The 19,177-nt window shown below is 45.4% G+C and overlaps 1 protein-coding gene across 2 annotated transcripts in view; it reads right to left on the bottom strand.

Annotated features, from left to right (window-relative positions):
• The window catches only part of CXADR (CXADR cell adhesion molecule), a 389,642-nt gene that overhangs the window by 301,538 nt on the left and 68,927 nt on the right, over positions 1-19,177 (bottom strand). For both annotated transcript variants that reach the window (XM_085623056.1, XM_085623057.1), the window contains exon 2: positions 11,664-11,833. In XM_085623056.1, coding sequence (XP_085479182.1) covers positions 11,664-11,833 — 170 coding nt within the window. The remainder of the gene's footprint in view (positions 1-11,663; positions 11,834-19,177) is intronic.

Here is a 19,177-nt window from a genome sequence, read left to right as displayed (position 1 = left end):
CAACTGGTGTTCTATGTGGTGGGGGGGGTGGTAAAGGTGGTCATTGTTCTGGAGGGGTGGGTGTTTTGGTAGTGGTTGCATGGCCTCTACCTCTATTGAGCAGGAGCCTCTGGTAAACTGACTCCGATGCAAGGTCTGTTTATGGCCAGAGTCGGAGTCAGTGGACGAACCCACTCTGGTTGCACCGATGTATTGGGCCCCTACCAAAGGAACTACGTTGTTGGTAGGTTTGTAGGCCCCCCCCATTGCTTCAGTGGGGTCTGTGTCCTTTTTTTTTTTTTAAAACTTTCCAACGTTTCATCCACCAACCAAAAAGATTTTGTCCATCAAATGTTAAACTGACCCTCACTCTAGTTACACCCTCAGAATAACCTGTGCTCACCCCCATGGTAGCTTGGCAAAAGCAGTCAGGCTTATCCCCAGAGACAATGTGTAAAGTATTTGTACACCCACACACAGCAACACAGTGAACACACTACAAAAAGACTCCACACCAGTTTAGAAAAATAGCTAAGATTTTTCTGAGTAAAACAAGACCAAAACAACAAAAAAACAACATATACAAATCAAATTACGGAATTTTCAGAACAAATGCAGTTATAGCGCTCAGAAACACAATAGCTCCAACTGGGCTATGACTGAGGCGAATCTCAAAGTTTAGAGCGACCGCGATGGAGTGCGGGCCGGCTACAGAGTCGTACGGACCCCGGTTATAGTACCTTAGAAATTATGTCAAAACAAAGACAATGCAAGGTCCAGGGAGGTGAGGCATCGCAGGGCCAGTGCGGGTCATTGGCACATCGGTGCTCGGGGCAGTGTAAGGCAAAGGGGACATGATGCGGCGTTGGCAGTGAGGATTCAGTTCCACTGGCGGTGCAGGGGTTGATGAAGTGTCTAGAGTCAAGCCATGTGGCGTTGATTTCGCAGTGTCGCTGTCACACCAAGGGAAAACCAGTGTGACGGTGGAGTCAGGCGTCACAAAATTAGATAACCCAGTACTCAGGGCTCCCTCTGCGGCAGTTCTTCAGAGGCATTGTGGCAGTGTTGTACAAGTTACTTACCTTCGGTAACGATGTATCTGGTAGAGACGTTGTCTAGCCGCAGATTCCTTAACTTAGAATATCCCCAGGCGTCAGACTGGATCCGGAATTTTTTTGCAGCAGCAACACCTCTGCGCGCCACACGACCCCGCCCTGACGTCGTCCACGCACGTGACATCAGCAAGGTCATACAAGTCCCTCCCGGCACGCTGACGTCAGTTTTCTTGGTCAAAAAAACTGTCAAAGTAAGGGAACAGTGTACGAGGGATGAAAATACATGAATAAAGGAGGATGGTGCAAGACACCATCGTAAAAGACAGAATTAGACACTGCCTACATACAAGTAAAAAAGCTGAGAAAGAACCCCGCAAGCTAAGCAAAGACCCTTCCTAAGTGCAACAAGGGAAGAATATGTCAGACAGAAATAGACTGTCAGTACTATGTAGAACTGTGTCGTCTAGCAACGAACGAACGAATCCTCGTGAATTTTTCAAAACTAATGGGGCGCTCCGCTCAGCTCCTACCCTGAAAGTCTCTGGGTGATTCGTCAAGTGGGGGCCGAGAAAAAAGGGGGGTCCCAAAACGCGTTTTTCCCATGCATTTTCCCATAGGACCTTTAGTCGAAGGTACAGCCCGAACGGCTGAACAGAATTACTTGAAATTTGGCAGAGGTAGTCCTCAGGTCAGGGAAGTGCCTTTTGCATATATGGAGTCAATCTGTTCAGTAGTTCCTGAGAAAATTGCAGTTAAAAGCACATACATATCTATAGCCGGGCACCGTGCGCATACCCTAACGTGCGCAAGCGTAATTCTGATTGGTGGTTACATGTCAGTCAACGTTCGAATCGGTCGAAATCAGAAAGTGTCGGCCGCCATTTTGTCTGTTGTGGGTGCGAGAGTGAAAAAGAGAGGTGGCGAACGTGAAAAGGGGGCAGGGTAGAGAGTTCCTGACCCCCTAGCCTTTGTCAGGGGGTCCCTAAAGGACCCCGAAGGGTGAAAAGACATTTTTTTTTAAATCACGGGGTGCGCTCACGGTGAAAAACCATAAAAAAAAGTAAAAATTAAAAAGAATATTAGCATTTAAAAAACCGTACAAATACACTTAAAAAACCATAGGTTTCAGTTCAGGCACGTTATAGTTAGGAATTAGCATTTAAAAAACCTTGCAAATTCACCTAAAAAAACATAGGTTTCACACATGTTATAGTTAGGTGGACATTTCACTCGCAAAAAAACAATGAAATTCCACCATTATAGTTAGTTCAGATAACTATAACTCACGCGTCCGCCACTCTATCACAAGGATGATGTCATCAGTGATGTCATGAGTGATGCCACTGATCATGTAATGAGTGATGTAATATGTGACGTCATGAGCAGTGGATTGCGGGCGCGCGAGTTATAGTTATCTGAACTAACTATAACGGTGGAATTTCATATGGTTTTTTAAGTGAATTTGTAAGGTTTTTTAAATGCTAATTCCTAACTATAACGTGCCTGAAACCTATGGTTTTTTAAGTGAAATATATAGTTATAGTTAGGACCGTGTTTCCATAGGAAATCCGCAACATTCTATTTGGAATAACTTTGGCGCCGGTTGACGAATCCTCGCAAAATTTTCAAAATAGGTGGGGCGCTCCGCTCCGCTCCTACCCTGAAAGTCTCGGGGGGATTCGTCAAGCGGGGGCTGAGAAAAAAGGGGGGTCCCAAAACGCGTTTCCCCCATGCAATTTTCCATAGGGACCTTTAGTCCAAGGTACAGCCCGAACGGCTGAACAGAATTACTTGAAATTTGGCAGAGAGGTAGTCCTCAGCTCAGGAATGTGCCTTTTGCATATATGGAGTCAATCTGTTCAGTAGTTCCTGAGAAAATTGCAGTTAAAAGCACATACATATCTATAGCCGCGCACCGTGCGCGCACCGTGCGAGCACCCAAACGTGCGCGAGCGTAATTCTGATTGGTGGTTACATGTTAGTCAACGTTCTAATCTGTCGAAATCAGGAAGTGTCGGCCGCCATTTTGTTTGTTTTCAGTGCGAGAGTGAAAAAGGAAGGTGGCGAACGTGAAAAGGGGGCAGGGTAGAGAGTTCCTGACCCCCTAGCCTCTGTCAGGGGGTCCCTGAAGGACCCTGAAGGCAGAAAAAAACATTTAAATTTTTTTTTTTTTTAAATCACTGGGGTGCGCGCACGGTGAAAAACTAAAAAAAAAACAAAAAAAATTTTTTTTTTAATACGTAGTTTATTGTAAATATATAAAAAAATAAAATACATACATAACTTAGCATTTAAAAAAACGTACAAATTCACTGAAAAAACCATAGGTTTCACACACGTTATAGTTAGGAATTAGCATTTAAAAAACCTTGCAAATTCACTTAAAAAACCATAGGTTTCACACGTTATAGTTAGGTGGATATTTCACTCATAAAAAACCAATGAAATTCCCCCGTTATAGTTAGTTGAGATAACTATAACTCGCGCGGCCGCCACTCTATCACAAAGATGATGTCATGAGTGATGCCACTGACCATATCATGAGTGATGTAATATGTGACTTCATCAGCAGTGGATTGCGGGCGCGCGAGTTATAGTTCTCAACTAACTATAACGGGGGAATTTCATTGGTTTTTTACGAGTGAAATATCCACCTAACTATAACATGTGTGAAACCTATGGTTTTTTAAGTGAATTTGCAAGGTTTTTTAAATGCTAATTCCTAACTATAACGTGTGTAAAACCTATGGTTTTTTCAGTGATATATATATATATATATATATATATATTACCTACTGGCGGTCGCCAGTAGGTAGTTATAGTTAGGACCACGTTTCCATAGGAAATCCGCAACATTCTATTTTGAATAACTTTGGCGCCGGTCGACGAATCCTCGCGAATTTTTCAAAATAGGTGGGGCGCTACGCTCCGCTCCTACCCTGAAAGTCTCGGGGGGATTCGTCAAGCGGGGGCTGAGATAAAAGGGGGGTCCCAAAACGCGTTTTTCCCATGCATTTTTCCATAGGACCTTTAGACAGGGCTACAGCCCGAACGGCTGAACAGAATTACTAGAAATTTGGCAGAGAGGTAGTCCTCAGGTCAAGGAAGTGCCTTTTGTAGGTTTGGTGTAAATCTGTTCAGTAGATTCTGAGAAAATAGCCTTTAAATCAATATATATATCTGAGCCAGCTTACGGTGCGCTTACGGTACGCTTACCGTACGCGTACGGTGGCGTGCGCGAGCGCGATTCTGATTGGCTCTTAGATCTTAGTAAACATTCGAATCGGCCGAAACCAGGAAGCACTGAGAGTTTGGTTTTAAAATAAAGCCCAAAAACAAGTAAAGGGGCTGTTTAGACAGCTCCCACACACATAGCCATGTTGAGGGAGTCCCCAAAGATCCCCCAAGGGCAAAAATTTAATTTTTATTTTTTCGCTAATTTCGCCGATTACGCTTACCGTACGTGTACGGTAAAAAATTATAAAAAAAAAAAACTATCCACACTCTCCCCACCCCGTGTGCAATCGGTGGCCGAAGGCCACCAATTGTGCATTGCATATAAGAGGTGTGATAAACTATAATATTTGGAAAAAAAATAATAAAAGAAAAAATTATCCACACTCTCTCCACCCCGTGTGCAAATGGTGCCTGAAGAGCACCATTTGTGCATGGCTTATAAAAATTACGAAAAATTAAAATATTACCTTTCAAAACGAAGTGCATCATATGTCCTCCATGTGCGCACGGTGCGCGAAGCGCATCGTGCGTACATGGCCCATCTAGTGTAACGTGGGCACGCGGTGCGCGTAGCGCACCGCGTGCCCACCGTGCGTGCACGGCAATAACTGCGTAAAGTGGGCGCGCGGTGCGCGAAGCGCACCGCGTGCTTACTGTGCGCGCACGCTGCGCGAAGCGCACCGTGCGCGCACGGAACTAACTGCGTTAAGTGGGCGCGCACGCCACGAATGGCGTAAAGTAACTTAGCATTTAAAAAACCGTACAAATTCACTGAAAAAACCATAGGTTTCACACACGTTATAGTTAGGAATTAGCATTTAAAAAACCTTGCAAATTCACTGAAAAAACCATAGGTTTCACACGTTATAGTTAGCGGAAATTTTACTGATAAAAAACCAGTGAAATTCCCCCGTTGTAGTTAGTGCAGGCAACTATAACTCACGCGACCGCAATCTTCTGCTGATGACATATGTGTCTTTATGAAAAAAAAATATTTGTAATATATGTATAGCTAAAAATGTATGGAAGAAGACATGGGCAAATAAGTGTCTAAATACAGTATTAGCATCAGCAGAGGATTGCGGTCGCGTGAGTTATAGTTGCCTGCACTAACTATAACGGGGGAATTTCACTGGTTTTTTATCAATAAAATTTCCGCTAACTATAACACGTGTGAAACCTATGGTTTTTTCAGTGAATTTGCAAGGTTTTTTAAATGCTAATTCCTAACTATAACGTGTGTGAAACCTATGGTTTTTTCAGTGATATATATATATATATATATATATATATATATATATATATATATATATATATATATATATATATATATATATATATATATATATATATATTATAGTAGCCACGACCATGCAATATGGTCGTAGAGGAACATACCTGGTGCCGTAATGGCTGACGGAAGCTGCCTTTTAAAGCGTGATGAACACCCCGAAAACCTCCCACGGAGGAGAATGAAGCAAATAAGCAAGATGACCCATGACGTATAGAAGATGACGCCAAGGCACAACATTGAGCACCGTACCACGGCAGATAAGAGCACCAGAGGACGCCTAGTGGCCAAAGGAACCCTTACGCCTAGTTGACATAAACAAAGCTATATAATAGCAAACAAGTACCCCACACGGAGTATGCACACTTCAACAAAGGGGAACACGTTTTTTAGGGCACGCCCCAGTCAGAGGAACAATCTGTGGAACACTGCCACAGTAGGTTAACCGCCAGTTTAAAATGCATAATGCATTCAAAGGATGCTAAATGAAAGGGTAATCACCTCAGACCATGAGAAAGGAAGACCTGAGGCTTACTATCAGCCTAATACACATAACGCATCAAAAGGATGTTAAATGAAAAGGTACCACCCCAGAACAAACGCTTGAGGAACACAGGCCTAAGGCGGGGGGGGGGGGGGGGGGGGTGAAGCAAAAACCCGCAAGGAGGCGCTTTACAGCCGAGTCGGAGTGTACATCAAACAATACAACCCCATCAAAGGGTAAATCAACAAGACTCTCCCGCATATTTTCCGGGAAGATGCTATCCCGTAACCAAGCATGGTGCCGCAAGGTGACTGAACCAGCCATAACCCGACCTAAGGAATCAGCAGTATCCAAGGCGGAGCAGATCGTAAACTCAGCAAGGTCACGGCCATCCCAGAGAAGAGGAAGTAGGTTAACGCGAGCGCCTTCAGTGCTGGTGGAGAGCTAAGACTCTGCAGAGTCCCACAGGGCAGAGGTAGCCCGAGCCAGGACACACACTGTATTTAATGACCGTAGTGCAGCACTAGTGGAGGCAAAAATGTTCCGACCCCATGACTCAAGCCATCTGGACTCCCGGGAGGGAGGAAGCAATAGCCGGGGCAAGGAAGGCAAGGCAGTTTGCAAAACAAACCACTGCACGTCGGGATGCACAAATAAGCAGACCGGATCATGTGGAGCAGGACGGTGGCAGTGCAAGACCGAACAAGCCACCGGGTCACCGTACGCTGGCCGAACCCAGGTACCCTAAAGGGCATCATAAAGAGAAGCTTCAAAGGGCAGAAGCGGCTCCACATTCCCTGACCCACGGTGAAGGACATCAAGTAAAGGGTCCACAGACAAAGGCGCCGAAGGGGGTTGCATGTTCAAAATCTAAGTGGCCAAAGAGACCTCTGTGAGAAAATATGCACCAGCATCGGTAGCCCTCCGAGGAGGGGATAGTAGCTCATCAGTAGGTGAGGGCTGTAAGCTAACCCTCCCAAGACAGTGAGGTTGCGACCAATGTCCAAATGAGGGGAGCCACATTGACGAATGGGGGGTCCTGATCAGGCACTTGCGGAGGCGAGGAGCAGGTTCTCTTGAGGAGGTGGGGATCCTGCCGGATCCACATATTCTAAGGGAGGCACAGGCAAGAATACATCCGGTGTCGCTGGGCGTGAGGGCGACGCCAAACTATCTCTGGGCGCTTCCGGAGAAGAGTCAACAACCAGATGTCGATGCAGCGCCAAAACTACCTTAGTAGGCGCCGATCGAGCTTCATCCGGCGTCGAGTCGGCTCTGTCCGGTGCCGAATCCACAATAAGCTCCCCGGGGAGGCGACAAGCCCTCCTCCCGACGAAGAAGGCACCGGAACCGGGGAGGCAAGCCGCCGGCGCCGCCTTAATCACAACAGGCTCCGACTCCGGAGAAAGAAGCGGAGGCAGAGCCGGGGAGGCAAGTCTACGGTGCCGGAACGGCGCCAATCCCGGCTCCAGACAGGCGGCCCCCTGCCCAGAAGGCCGAGGCATGCACATAGAGGCTTTGAGCACCAACAACCACCTGCGATGCCACAGGGAGCCCCACAGGACTATGCGGCGTGGCGGGGGGGGGGGGGGGGGAAATGGGTCATAGAGGGGGACCCAGCCGGGCCGCACCCAGACGACGCCATATGGATCGTAGAGGGGGACCCAGCCAGGCCGCGCCCGGATGATTGAGTTGAATTGAATTGATACCACATCTCCAACGTCCCTGGAGGGCAAGGGCTCATTTGACGCCAGGTGCGAACCCACCGGCAAGTCTGTCGGGGACCTCACAGGTAGCAACTTACTAAGAAGTGGTGAATGACGGCCAAAGAGGGCGATCGACAGCGGAACTGCGTTGAAGAGGCTGTGGGACGAGACGACTCCAACCAGGAGAGCCGTGCCGAAAGAAGCTTCGTCCGGCGCTCCCGATGGGACTTCGGCTTGAGGTGTTGGCAGGCGTCGCACTCCGTGGTGCTCACCCAGACACCACATACAGATAAGACATTTGCCGCGGACAGGAAGTACAGGAGCCAGAGGGTATCGCACACTGTTCCAGACGCGAAGTGTCGAAAAAGGGCCTGAAAACAGGCGAGAGGAACTGCTCACTCTGGATACGCGTTGCACGCGGAAAAGAAGGAAACTGACGTCAGTGCGCCGGGAGGGACTTATAGGACCTCGCTGACATAACATACGTGGACGACGTCAGGGCGGGGTCGTGTGGCGCCGACCCCCGGTGCACAGAGGTGCTGCTGCAAAACAATTTCCGGGTCCAGTATGACGACTGGGGATATTCTAAGTTAAGGAATCTGCGGCTAGATGTCTATCAGATAAGGCCTGCGTTGCAAGTCACAGTCATTGCGATGAGAGGGGACCACAGCTCCGGTGTAGGCAATGGAGCAGTGCCGGCTCCCAAGCCACACTTGAAGCAAATATGCTGGTTTTGTCTTGTTGAACGGAACAAACTCTCATTCAAGGGCTCAGGAACTGGATCTGGCACCACTTAGAGTAGGACTCTCAGCAGAACAGCCCAGCTGCTGCAGGTGAAGTGTTTGATGGCCTGGAGATGTCAAAAAGGAGGCAAGCTTAACTCAAGCCCTTGGAGAAACTTAAAAAGCAAGATGTAGAAAGACAAGTCCAGTGATTTCACAAACAGGACAGAAACAGCAAGGCCAGCAATTCAAACAGCAAAGTTGAAGTCCCTCCTGACAGCAACACAGCTCTTCTTCCTGGCAGAATGTCTTCAGTCCAGAAGTGTTCCGAGTAAATGTTTTCAGAGATCCAGTACGCTTACCCAATTTAGCCTTTAAAGTAGGCAAACTTCAAAGAAATTACTTTGTGGTGCACAAGTCCCTACTCTTCCTTGTCCTGGCCCCAGACACTACATGGGTGAATACCTTTGTGTGAGGACAGGTACTGCCCTAGTCAAGGAGTTAGTGTCAACTCCTCCCACCACTCTAGCTCATGAAGACCCATCAGCTGGGTGATGAGCCATCATGATCTACAGGGCATACCTCAGCTCCCTTTGTGTTAGTCTGTCGAGACTGAAGTCAGCCAACCCATACGTGTTTTCTAGGGACATGCAGAGGCACAGAATGGTGAAGGAAAAAAATGCCAACCTTCTAAAGTGGCATTGCCAAACCTGTAATTTAAAAAAATCAACTTTGGACTCACAATTTAAAAAAACATCTTTTAACAGACACCAAACTCAAATTTTGAATCAGCTCCCAATTGGAAGATACACTTGTAAAATGTTACATGGCAGCTCCAATGCTAACCTATGGGAGAGACAGGCCTTGCTGTAGTAAAAACAATTCGCAGAATTTCAGTACCAGGCCATGTGAAACAACACTACATGTGCTACCTTTTAAAAACACTGCACTCAGCCCAGGGGCTACCTTCGGCCTACTATAGGAGTGCCTTGCATGTAATAAAGGGGAATGTTTGGGCCTGGCAAGTGGGTCATCTTGCCAGGTCGAAATGGCAGTTTAAAACTGCCCATGCAGATACTGCAGTAGCAGCCCCGAGACTTGTTTTTAGGGCTACTCATGTGGGTGGCAAAATCAGTGCTGCAGGCCCACAAGTAGCATTTGACTTACAGGCCCTGGACACACCTGGTGCGCTTTACTAGGGACTTACTAGTAAATCAAATAGGCCAATTGTGGAGAAAGCAAATACCATTATATTTTAGATAAGGAGCACAGAGTGCTAAAGCCAGCAAACATGAAATCAAGCACCAAAAACAGGGAGGTCAGAGGCAACAAGACAGGTGCCAGGACTAACAGCGACTGATCAAGTGAAAAATGTGGCTGCTCTGAGGGCAGGTGTTCAAGAGAGGATAGATGCACTGGCCTTGGTGTCAGTGAAGGTAGAATAGGTGAGGATGGAAGCAGGAGGAGGAGGTGAAGGAGGAAGAGGTGGGGAAAAAAGATAGGGCTTGTGCCTCTTTCCTTTGGTGGTCTGGCTGGTTCAGGCCCAGCAATGTCTTTCTCAAATGTGTTCTGCCTTTTGGGAAGCTTAAGTTAACCAGGTGGTGGTGCTTTGGTGCCCAGTTTCCCAGTGTCAGGTGTACAAAAGTCTTGTCTTGCAAGTGCTCTAGAATGAGCTGCACTTATCTTAGCTGTCTCTCGGCGCCATCTTTGGGGGCTTTCACCGTCAAAGGCATGGTAGGCGCTGAAGAGGGGTTTGTCCCAGTTGTGGTTCTGTGCATATGTGATTTTGATGCAGACAGCTTAGTTGCAGACGTCAGCGCCAATTGCTTTGGTGCTGAAACGGCTTTTGGTTCAGAGGATCTCTTCAGATCCGAAGTGCGCTGCTTCAGTTCGGAGTCCTTGTCTGACTTCAGTAATGTCGATATGGCCCTTCAGTACTGGTGCCAAAGCAAATATTACGGTCTTGTACTTTCCAACGCTAATCAAAGGCTTCCCAGGCAAAGTTAATTTGTCTTTGTGCGCCTGCTGGTGGAGACAGTCATGGGCCTCCGAAAGCCTGTTTGGGTAGTTCGGTAGGGCGCTGGGTGGCTTTCGCCAAGGTACTCACATGCCCCTGCATGGAATCTGGGTCAAAACCGAGCTATCCCCACTGCTACCTAGCAGTATCAGTACATAGGGTGGCGGCGCCTGCACCTGTCTCATCTGGTTCCTGTTCAAGGGTCTGGTGACTGCTCCCCAAAGATGTCTGGTGCGTCATCTGTGCATTGCTGCATGGTGCTGTGGGCCCAACTATGCTCCCTTCGCTGCAGTAGTGTTTTCTTTAACCAGAACGCAAAGCATGCCTTGCAAGAAGTCTCCTTGTGTTCCTGTGACAAACAGAGATTACACACTTCATGTTGGTCTTGCCAGGAGTACTTTGAGAGGCACTTAGGACAAAAGCTTAAGGGTGCGTTTTTCATCCCTCATGTACGTTCGCATGGGGAGTGGAGGCAAACAAGTTGTGAAAGGCCGAGCCCGGCCAGGCTTTTGGAAATGTCCAATAACACTAGCTGGTGTTGTTTGGTTAGAAAGATATTCGGTTGGAGGGCAAAAATGTGGCGCTGCAATGGTCTCGTTGAGGAATCGAGCTTCAGTCTCAGAGCTGCAATGTCGACATCCGACCCCGATGGCAGAAACAAAACAAAGGAGCCAAGGAACATGTGCAATGCACCTCATGACTCTACGACTTCTTTGAAGAAAAACAATTTGTAATCGTCCAAGATCAACACTAAATGGAAGGATAATGCTAAGCATATCTACAGCCAACTCAAGCGAAGAAAAAAAAAAAAAAAAGACAAATCCACTAGCTGTGCAGGCAAATGACAACTGTGTGTAAGCAAGGATTATGGACAACAAAAGTTGGTTTGCTGCTGCTTAAGGTGTGCATTACCTGGGAAAGTGTGGTAAAATGGAGCGAGTAGAAGACAGCAGTGCAGGTTGTTACCAGTTTAGGATTCTTTGTTGTAAAGGAACGCGTTGATGTACAGTAATAGAAAATATAGAAACTGTATTGACACTAATTTTAATATACATTTATAACGTAAATGCTGTTGCTGCTATGCGTGAGATCAATAGAATGGCAAAGGACATTGCAACAAAGTATTTGAAGAAAAACATTTAATAATAAAAACAGGTATCTGCAATACTTACAGTTTGGTCACTCCGTAAACTATCCTTCGGCAACAAAATCCATTCTATACTTAATGTACCATTGTCACCTGGTGCTAGTTCAAATGTGCACGGCAGACGAACGCTGTCTCCTTGAGCTTTTTCAAACTTGTCTTGTTCTGGGGTATTTATTGTGAGTGATTGCGTCAAACCTGTAATAATTTAAAGAATGGTTACAGAGCGAACAAACATTAGAATACACATTTTTCTAATATTGCTTTATGTATAACGTTTGGGATTGGTACTTATGCATGAATCACAAGAGAATGTTCATTTATCTTCACTTTTAATCAATGTCCTAACTGCATCACCAGCCAATCTAAGCAGTCTTGTATGCTATACGTTCATTTTGTTGTGGCAAGCAATCGGAGGAAGAAGAAATTGCAACATAAATAGAGTTTTGCAGTAACTGCTTTGTCGGGGCTTTGGAAGCAATACAATATTAATTTAGTGAAATTAAATGCAGTATATGTTCTTTATAAAAAGATCTCCCAAATTTCTTGAGGGAAGGGACTACATTTACTAACAGTTGTGGCTTTTAGCAGCATAATTCAATTAATGTTCATGTTAACACAAGAGGCAAATAAAGTATAATGTGTATGGAGTACCTCCATACAAATGCTGTTCATATCCATTCTGGATTCCACAGTTGGCATAGAGGCAGAGATGAATCGGGACTAGAGCGGCAGAGATGCATCGGGACTAGAGCGGCAGAGATGCATCGGGACTAGAGCGGCAGAGATGCATCGGGACTAGAGCGGCAGAGGGTAGAGTGGCGTAGAATAGAGTCCAGCGCCGTAGAGCAGCGCAGAGCAAAGCGGCGTGGTGCAGAGCGGCATAGAGCGCAGAGCGCTTGCAGAGGCGCAGAGCGTTTGCAGAGGCAGATCACGCAGAGCGTTTTCAGAGGCATAGAGCGCTTGCAGAGGTATAGAGCGCTTGCAGAGGCATAGAGCGCTTGCAGAGGCATAGAGTGCCGCGCAGTGTGCCGGGGCGGCGCAGAGGAGAGTGATAGGGTGAGTGCAGTGGCATGGCACAGAGGGCAAAGCTAAAGAGTAGTACAGAGCGCAGTGATGTACAGTGCAAAGCTGAAGAGTAGTACAGAGCACAGTGATGTACAGTGCAAAGCTGAAGAGTACTATAGAGCGCAGTGACGTAGAATCCAAAGCTTAAGAGTAGTATAGAGCGCAAAGCTGAAGAGTAGTATAGAGCGCAGTGATGTAGAGTGCAAAGGAGAACAGTGTAGCATAGGGTGCATTGATGTACAGTGTTGTAGAGTAGTTGGCGAGGAGTCCAGTGGTTTGTAGCGCAGAGTGGGGCGCAGCGTGGTGTAGTGCAATGGAAGAGTGCAGTGGCATAGATTGGAGTTGTGCACGGTAGAGTGCAGTAGCATAGAGTAGTGGTGTTGGGTGGAGTAGAGTGACACTACATCACTCTATTCCACTCTGCACCACTCCACTGTATAGTTACACAAATAATTTTACTCCAACTAACCATACAATGGTCATTAATGTTACGTCTAGATGGAATGTTATGATGAACAGGGGAACTTATAACTTCACCACTAGGTGAGCAAGGAAGCAATTCCTTTTAATTAAGGTACCCTCACACACCCTAGTGGTGTCATGCTTCATCATCGGGTCACCCCGACGCCTAAAAGTCGGGGTGGGCTCGACCACAGTGTTGGGAGCGCTTTGAAGAAGTTGCAGACCAGGGAGGCTATAAGATAAAAAACCTCAGGCAGATCCCCAGTTTCCCTTTATTTTTGGGTCTGTCTGGGTTGATTAAAAATAATAAGAGTAGGGGTATATATAGGAGTATTATGGTCCTATGACCCTAGTGCCAACATGTTTCAGTCCACAGTGGCCATAAAGGTCCAGGACTTTCTTCAGGGCCAATGAGGCCACCCTGGGATTCAGAAGGGGGAATACCCTATTCTGTTTTTTTAGACAAGGGTAGAGTAGCTACTCCTTGTGTGGAAGACTGATTAATTAATCTGTCCTGCGTTGTACATCCATCTGTAAAAGAAAACACAAAGAAACACATATCCAACTTATACAAAATCGGTTTGCATCAAGGAGTTTCCAAAATGGCGTGTTTCAAAATCGTGTTTGGAATTCAGAGCCACACCTATATGTGCCAGGTGGTCATAGAGGCATAATAGTGTGCAGCTATATCCACATGTGTGTCACTCAGAAAAGTGTATCTGTGTACAGTTAATCGGCGTGTCAGATATAGAATGGTGTCAAGTGGCGTAAAGAGTGGAGTGGTACAAAGTGGAGTAGAATGACAGTGCAGTGGCACAGAGTAGATTGAGGTAGAGTGGAGCGGCGTATAGTGCACTGGTAGAGCAGCATAGAGTGATGTTGCGTAGAGTGGAGCACCAGACGCCAGCAGTGCTAAAGCTAGCCCTGCTGGTAGGCCGCTGTTTCAGTAGAACATGGTCACCTATTTCACTGTTGACAGCACAAGCATCCACCAAATAGTATAGAAACTAGGTTCTGACATAGGCAGGATGTTTAAGGCTGTAGTGTAAATAATACAGTTGGTTTCAAGTCTCCCATTTGTAGTTTTCTGAAAAGCAGTAATCTGTTGTGTAGGTTTTTATGGCACAGTGCCACTGCACAAGTTGCACATACGAAGGCTATTGCTCATTAGGTTTAGCCGTAGTATACACCTTTTGACTTGTCATTGTGTGTCATTATTAAAAGGGTTTAGTACTCTGACTCACAGGCTGTAAATCAAAAGATCATGAGAGGGTCACATTAAGCAAAAGCCAACAGTGCTCTGATATAACCTCGACATGAATATTTGTTGCCACAATGTGCATGCACCTCCACCAAGCAGGCCTGTTTTAAGGGGTATGTTACAGCCTCGTAAACTGGAGCATAGGAAGGGCACGAGCAGGCTCAATGGGGAAGAGTAATCTGCAGTTATCTTGCTTTCCTATAAACGCCTCCCCTTTGAAGTCACAGAAAGAAAATCGAACACCAGGCTCCCTCGGGAAGATGAAGCCTGATATTTGAACTTTGTGTTTAAATGCATAGCAAATGTGACAAGATAAGAACAAGTTTTAAAGACCGGTTTACAGAAAGATCTCAGACGGATACAGTAAATAAGATTTGGGCAAAGGGAAGAACTCACGCTGGACAGCCAAATATAATAGAGCCAGCAAATAAAGTTACAAACCACAAAGCCAATGGTAAGCAATGGGAAGACTACATTCCAAGGGCAGCTTTCTGAATGTCCCCAAGTTGTCTTTAGCAAACCAGACGGCTGCGCTGTCTGGAAAGCTTCGACCTAAAAAGTTAGAAGATCCAGTAATGTGGCAACATATGAAAGGCATGAGTAAAATTAGGCCAAACTGTGTTGTGTAGTTTTTATGAATCTATATAGAATCTGCGCGTTTAGACAACTAACTGTGGGACTGGTGTTCCAGACTGATTCCAGACACCCCCACCAGATATGCATGCCTGTATACCAGCTAGCTTAGAGAGCCATTATAAACCCCTCTTACCAAGGAGAGAATAGTTTCTGGCAACTATCGAAATTGACAACCCTGACCACTCAAGGATTGTGGAAACAGTACAGTACTTTTCGCTTAGTCAATCGTGCTCACCTTGTCCCAGAGAGATCACGGAATAAATTATGGGGACGTTTTCAATAAGTTATTATTGAGCCAGCATCATTCTAGTGTAAAATGTGTGCTGCAACAACCATAAGACAGAAACAGATATAAATGATCATGAGCACCAACAGAGTAAATGGATGATAGATTTCTACCATAGTGCTAAAACAATAGATATTTTTCGATATATAAAGGCATAATAATGCGCATTCCTACAACGCAATCCCTAACTAGATGTACCTAAATGTACCTAGTATGTATGTATGTATGTAGGTGTAGTGCCAAGAATCCCCCTATAATTAAACCAACCCCATTACCTGATGTGAGAGTACGAAGGACCTAGTCTTGTTCTCGAGATGCACTCCCCACGAGGGATGTCAGACCACTGCAAGCTTGAGTGTCTGTGTGCAGGTACCTCAATGTTTCGCATCAGTGTGTTTGCATGGAAGTCTTTTCTCCTCTGCCCGCCTCAGCAAAGATATGGTGTTTATATACCCAAAAGGTATCCTCAGGGGTTCTACCTTGCTTTGTCATGTCGGCCAAGGATGACAAAAGTATGACCGTATACATAGTTATTATGCAGAATATGGTAATCCTGCTCATGCATAATAAATTAGGCTAGCTTTCGAGGAAAACCAAACTTAATTTATGCAGCACCTAACTAGGTAAAAGGTCAATACCAAAACTGTTGTGTAGTACAATGGCAGGAAAAACGTAGGTGAAAAGTTAGATAACTACCCAGGCCTATATTTGGGACACATTACAAATCATAACTAGAAAGAAGAGAAGCTAGTGACATGTGCAGCAGCGATGCAGCTGTTTAAAGGCAGGGATACTACCTACAGTACAAATACAACTCATGAGTATGGAAAGAAGTAGAAGAGCAATCAAGGTTGACAACCTGGGCAACAACTGCACAGTCTTTAGGACCACAGTGCCATCGATCCATGCAAGGGTGAAGGAGGCTAACACTGAGCATAAGTTAACACCCTAAGCCTACTTAACCCACGGACTCTAAAAGTCACAGGCACCAATCGGATGAGCACTACATGGACCATTGCTCAAAGTCTAACCAGACTAGAATCCTGCCATGGATGCTTCTAGTTGAAGAGTGGATGCATCTTTATGACATTTCCTCACTCCAATCATAAACGACTTGGGAATACACAATTGAGTGTTCAGCATCTGGAGTCAGTCTACTAGATTGTGTAATTAAAGTCACATTAAGGATTTATTTAATATAGAAAGATGGTTACATGCTCTGCCTCTATGAGCAAACGGTGTTTGAACGCGGATCAGGACAAGACTTTGATTCCATTCAGTGGATAGCTTTACAGGTCAGTTCTGTCCCAATAAGAATGTAACATGCTCACTAGAAAAATAGAAACCCTGATGAGATGAGTTTGTACTGTAATATTAAATATATATAGTATGCTACCAGAGAAGTTGTGGTCCCAGTTACAATAATTTTCCGAAGATGGAATTAAACTGCCTCATTAAAAATACAGCAATCCTCCAAGCAAATACCCACACTGTTCCATGTGAAGCATAGCATTCTAGTTGAGAAGGGCTGGTACTGTCCTAACGTAGGGAATCCCTGCTTAAAATAGACAGTAATGAGCCATTTTCAACAGAAAAAAAAATAGAACACTGGCCCATAAAATGTAACCAAGCCCAAGTTACGAGTTTCAACACATTCCAGCGGGTGCATTGGTCTTCACATTGTGGAGCGCAATTTCAAGTGGGCACGCGATTACAAGTGGAGGGTGGCATGCCAGTCCCACAATCAAAAAGACGCACTGCTCACCAGCAGATAGGCTTATCACGGTAATTGTGTAGGATAAAGTTGTTTCAGACTTCATTTAACAACAATTGTGCTTGTTTTTAGAAAAAGTCTTCCTTCTTTAAAGAGCAGATCCCAGGGTTGAAGAGCAGTGTGAAAATAGTGAAACCACACGAGGTAATCAGTCCACACTAAGACTGGTAGTGCAAAGGTACAACCAGTCACATGCTAGAAAACCTTTGCTCCAACTCTACTAAACCTCCAGTAGCACTATCCAGCAGGCAGTGACCAGGGAAGGGGGATTAAAAGGGAAGAGGTTTTGACAGTTGTGGTAAAAGGCAAAAACACGGCGTATTGGCAGATGAGAAAGGTGGCAAAGGAGAGGCAGGCAGTGACACAAGGGGAAGAGTTAAGAAGGAATTATAGTGAGTGATGGACGGAAAGTTAATTAATGAGGTTGAGGACTGAGAATAAAGAGAGGATGTAAAAGGAGAGCTGAGCTTTAAAGAGGACATTGGCAGAAGAGGTGTGTATTAACAGGAGACATGGGCAGTGATCAAGGAGATGGGCTGAGCAGGAGGTTCTAGACAGTGAGTGGATAGTGATGGGATGTAGGCATTCATGGGAGAGGCAAGCAGTGACTGAGGAGGTGGGCAGTCACTGATGGGGGTGTTCAAAGAGGAGGTGGACACTTACAGGGGAAATGGACACTGGAATGGGAAGCAGTGACAGCAGAGAGGCCGGAACAAGCATTGAACAGTAAAGAGTGAGGTATTCAGAGAAGAGAGGTGGATTCAGAAGGGACAGAGGGGAAGCAATAGGAAAGAGGCGTGGCCAGTGAAGAGAGACGTGGACAGTGAACGGAGACTTACACAGTAACAAAAAGGTGGCCACCGACCGGCAAGGTGGATACTTACTTATAGGAAAAGTTAAAAGTGACAGGATAGGTGGAGTGTGATGCGAGAGTAGGAATGTGTGGGTGATCTGTATGGGCAGAGATACTGGGAGTGATCGAAGAGGTGTGCTACAAGTCATGACAACTCTGCAACCAAAGAGGGTAGTGAGTGCCTCGAATATGAAAGTGAGTGGGCAATGAGAAGAGAGAATATAAGAAACAATTAAGCCATGGGGATGGGTCGAGTCATGTATCCTTAGTGCCCCAATACTATCTCCCATGGACAAGTGTTTTAATACGCTTCAATCGCTGCATCACCATCTGTCAAAGTGTTAGGGAGGCCCGACAAACAGTTTGTTTTGGGGGGCTCCGCATTACAAAGTTTAAAGATGTTAGTAGCACCCCTGGTGAAATGAAGTGCGACAATTGACTTGTTAAAGATATTACACCATACTGTAAGTGTAATGGCTGTGGCAACTACACAGACCTACAGTACAAAAACTACACAAACACTTTTAAAGAAGGTCCTGCACTATGCCTTGTAAACAGTGGAGGCGTGGGGACAGCTCAATAACTGAGCAAACACATTGTTACTGATGGAGCAGGGTTTTCTGTAAATAAACCCTGCTCGGATTAAACCTTCATGGTGTGAACATTATTAACAAAGTTTTGAGACTAACCGAAAAAGTATTATTAACCTTTAGTTTTGGAAAAGGAAGTAAGAAAGGTGCGGGAAAACGACAATGTGTTTAAGTAGGCCACAAACGATTCCTGTACAAAAAGACCGCGAAGGAGAATCAAATATTATTCCCATGAGCAAATATGGAATGAAAATGTGTTTAGCGTTAATTAAGCAATATTAATTACAATGAATAATAGTTTAAAATGATTGTGTTTATATTAGACTAATGAAAGATTGAAATGAATTACAAGATGGAGCATTTATTTTGAGCACATAACTGAATCTGTTTATTTCCCCCAGAGAAAACTGCACGCTTTACAAAGAAGGCCTCAAAGCTGCTATTAGGGTTGATTTTGCTTTAAAATGTAGAAATGCAGAAAAATGTTTTATTCTTCATAGAGGACTATTGTGTTCTTTCTTGTCGATGGCTGCTACGTGTTCAGAGTATCAGCGGAACTTCCTACTGTCCGAGGAAATGTTTAGTTTTGTGAATAACTGTGCTAGTAAAATG

Source organism: Triturus cristatus, chromosome 8 (assembly GCF_964204655.1).
Source record: "Triturus cristatus chromosome 8, aTriCri1.1, whole genome shotgun sequence".
Classification (NCBI taxonomy): Eukaryota; Metazoa; Chordata; class Amphibia; order Caudata; family Salamandridae; genus Triturus; species Triturus cristatus.
The sequence above is the reverse complement of the archived record's forward strand: the minus strand, read 5'-3'. Positions and strand labels throughout refer to the sequence as shown.